The sequence below is a fragment of the Epinephelus moara genome, chromosome 22 (assembly GCF_006386435.1).
Source record: "Epinephelus moara isolate mb chromosome 22, YSFRI_EMoa_1.0, whole genome shotgun sequence".
Taxonomy (NCBI): Eukaryota; Metazoa; Chordata; class Actinopteri; order Perciformes; family Serranidae; genus Epinephelus; species Epinephelus moara.
Genome location: NC_065527.1, coordinates 332,961 through 336,576, shown reverse-complemented (window position 1 = coordinate 336,576; position 3,616 = coordinate 332,961). Strand labels below are relative to the sequence as shown.

The 3,616-nt window shown below is 42.5% G+C and overlaps 1 protein-coding gene across 3 annotated transcripts in view; it reads right to left on the bottom strand.

The window, feature by feature from the left end:
• Window positions 1-425: 425 nt before the first annotated feature.
• Window positions 426-3,616, bottom strand: part of LOC126384410 (capping protein inhibiting regulator of actin dynamics-like) — a 12,537-nt gene continuing 9,346 nt past the window's right edge. The window contains exons 1-2 of one of the 3 annotated variants that reach the window (XM_050035475.1): window positions 3,480-3,616; window positions 994-2,129 (exon numbers count right to left, since the gene is read on the bottom strand). In XM_050035475.1, the coding sequence (XP_049891432.1) occupies window positions 1,134-1,916 (783 nt within the window). In that variant the 5' untranslated portion in view covers window positions 1,917-2,129; window positions 3,480-3,616 and the 3' untranslated portion in view covers window positions 994-1,133. Of the gene's footprint in view, window positions 2,130-3,479 lie in introns of all 3 variants that reach the window. The other 2 variants (XM_050035474.1, XM_050035476.1) reach the window with 2 other exon arrangements.

Sequence of the window (3,616 nt, the reverse complement as noted above, 5' to 3'; positions counted from 1 at the left end):
GGCATTCATCCCACTTTGGATGGAGCTGCTCTCATTTCTAGGAACCTGGAAAATTTTATTAGTAATTCAAAACCCTGACAATCCAGAGTTGAGACCAGGACTCAGAGTCGCAGTCCTCTACGCCTCTCTGAGCTTCTAGTTCAGTTACCCAGCCATAGTTTTCATAGTTTTATACAAACGGTGTCTGTCCCCCGACCACCTAAATTATTTAAATCTAAAATTAAACAAAGAGGAGTTGTGCATAACAACCTCATAGGCTCATAGGCTTTTGTAAACATCTTGTCACTCTGATTATTAGAAGATATTTTTGGTTTTTATTTCTAAGTTACGTAACAGACTTCTCAGCAGAATGAGAAACAAAGAGTCCTTTCCTGTTTTAGTTTGTTTTGGAAGCACAGACACGTCACATGATCTCGTAAGCTCAGTAAAAGAACAGAAATGAGTTTTCATGCACACTAGATTTATTTCAGAGACACACTCAGCCCACAGTGACATGAGTCATACCACAAACAGGAAGTTCATTTTTCACAGTCTAAAGGTGACTGAGGTTCTTTGGTCTCCGTCCAATCATCACTGTCGTAACTCTCAGCTTCAGAAGAGTCTCCGGACTTGTCCTCAGTGCCTGGACCTGAATTCCTGGTTGGTCCTGGACCCGGTTCTCCACAGTGGTGTCCATCAGCTTCTGTTTCCATCAGCTGAGGTGCCGTCTGGAGGCTCCGCCACTCTGCTCTGCTCAGGTTGAGTCTGATGAAGCTGTGACGGCTGACGGTTGGCACAGGTGTGTCTTTTGGCCTGTTGAGACCAGGTGAACCTTTGACCGCAGACGGAGCAGCTAAATGGTTTCTCTCCTGTGTGAGTTCTCATGTGTTTCTGCAGATATGATTTTCGCCGACATTTGAAATCACAGATTACGCAGCCAAATGGTTTCTCTCCGGTGTGGATCTGCAGGTGTAACTGAAGACTTCCTCTCTGTGTGAAAGATTTCTCACAAACGATACAGCTGAACGGTTTCTCTCCGGTGTGAGTCCTCAGGTGTTTCTTCAGCGTCGCCTTCAGGCCAAAACTTTTCCCGCACTCAGAGCAGCTGAATCGTTTCAGATGATTCACAGGGACGTCATTATTTCCCAGAGAGTTTAAACCCAACTGAGGTTCTCTGATCTCCTTCCAGTCATCAACACTGACTTCAATCTCAGCGACAACAGGGTCTCTGGTCTCGTCATCAGTGTCTGGTTCAGAAGAGTCTCTGGGCACTGGTACTCCTCCTCCGAGCACTGGTCGCACTCCTCCTCCGAGCACTGGTCGCACTCCTCCTCCGCGCAGTGGTCGTATTCCTCCTCCGAGCACTGGTCGAATTCCTCCTCCGAGCACTGGTCGTATTCCTCCTCTGAGCACTGGTAGTTCTCCTCCTCTGAGCACTGGTCGTACTCCTCCTCCAGGCGCTGGTAGTTCTCCTCCTCTGAGCACTGGTCGTACTCCTCCTCCAAGCGCTGGTAGTTCTCCTCCTCTGAGCACTGGTTGTACTCCTCCTCCAGGCGCTGGTAGTTCTCCTCCTCTGAGCACTGGTCGTACTCCTCCTCCAGGCACTGGTAGTTCTCCTCCTCTGAGCACTGGTAGTTCTCCTCCGAGCACTGGTTGTACCCCTCCTCCAGGCACTGGTAGTTCCCCTCCTCTGAGCACTGGTAGTTCTCCTCCGAGCACTGGTTGTACCCCTCCTCCAGGCACTGGTTGTACCCCTCCTCCAGGCACTGGTAGTTCCCCTCCTCTGAGCACTGGTCGTACCCCTCCTCCAGGCGCTGGTAGTTCTCCTCCTCTGAGCACTGGTAGTTCTCCTCCACCAGGTCCCGGTCTGGGCGGTCCTGGTCCTGGTCCTGGTCCTCCACAGTGGTGTCCCTCAGACTGAGGTGTCTCTTCATCATCTTCACTCTTCACAGGGACAGGAGTGAATGGGAACTTGGTGATATCAACCTCCTCCAGCCCTTGAAGCTGCTCTCCCTCCTGACTGCTCCACAGTTCCTCCTCTTCCTCTTTAATGTGTGGGGGCTCTGGGTCCTCCTGGTCCACACTGGAGCTCCACTCCTGCTGCTCAGGGGGAACCTCTTCTTTAACCACCAACAGCTGCTGCTGGACCTCTGCACCAAACAGGAAACACACATTTTATTAACATTGTTTCGGTCATTTTATCAACACTGTTTTAGGTTTTTAAAATTTTTTCTGACATTTCATCAACATTTAATAATGTTTTGGGACATTTTTGCAACAATTCAATAGTATTTACTGACATTTTCTCAAAGTGTTTTTGAAATTTTAACAAAAAAACATTTTTGGACATTTCATTAACATTTTTTCTGACATTTTAATAAAGTTTTTGGATATTCTATCAACATCTGTTGGGCATTTAACATTTCAGACAATTTAATATCATTTTTAAAACATTTTATGAACATTTTTAAGACTTTTAATTGCATTTTCAGGACATTTTATTAAAAAATTTTCAGGCATTGTATTCATAATTTTCGTTTATTTGATTATTATTGTTTAAGCCTTTTTTTTTTTACATTTGATTGTACAATTTAATATTCATTTTTAGACATTTCATCAACAGTTTTTTTGGACTACTTAAAAATTTTCTTCTGACATTTCATCAAAGTATTTTCGAACAATTTATCAATGTTTTTTGGGTCTTTTACAATTTTTTGGGACTTTTTTTTTAAAATTTAAATAATGTTTTTGGACATCTTATTACCCTTTTGTCGGGAATTGTATTAATATTTTTTCAGACATTTTATAGTTTTTAAAAAGTTTTTCAGATATTTTATTTATATTTCTTCAGACATTTTATTACTATTTTTTGGTCATTATTTAAAAATATTTTATTTGAAAATTTAATATAAAGTTTCAGATTTTTTATCAACATTCAAAACAAAAAAATGTCTTTAGACAATTCATTAATATTAAGAAATGATCAGACTGATGAGACATCACAGTCACTGCTTACACTTACAGCTCTGTGTTTATAACCACAGAAGAAGACACTAACCTGCTCTGTTTATAACCACAGAAGAAACCACTAACCTGCTGTTTATAACCACAGAAGAAGACACTAACCTGCTGTGTTTATAACCACAGAAGAAGAAGACACTAACCTGCTGTGTTTATAACCACAGAAGAAGACACTAACTTGCTCTGTGTTTATAACCACAGAAGAAGACACTAACCTGCTCTGTGTTTATAACCACAGAAGAAGACACTAACCTGCTCTGTGTTTATAACCACAGAAGAAGACACTAACCTGCTGTGTTTATAACCACAGAAGAAGAAGACACTAACCTGCTGTGTTTATAACCACAGAAGAAGACACTAACTTGCTCTGTGTTTATAACCACAGAAGAAGACACTAACCTGCTCTGTGTTTATAACCACAGAAGAAGAAGACACTAACCTGCTCTGTGTTTATAACCACAGAAGAAGAAGACACTAACCTGCTCTGTGTAACCTGAGCTGAGGGTTGTAAACAGCGTCCAGTAGTTTCCGTTGTCGCTCGTTCTCCTCTTTTGAGCGACAAAGTTGCTCCTCGTACTCTGCTATCGTTCTTTCAAACAGCCCAAATATCTCTTCA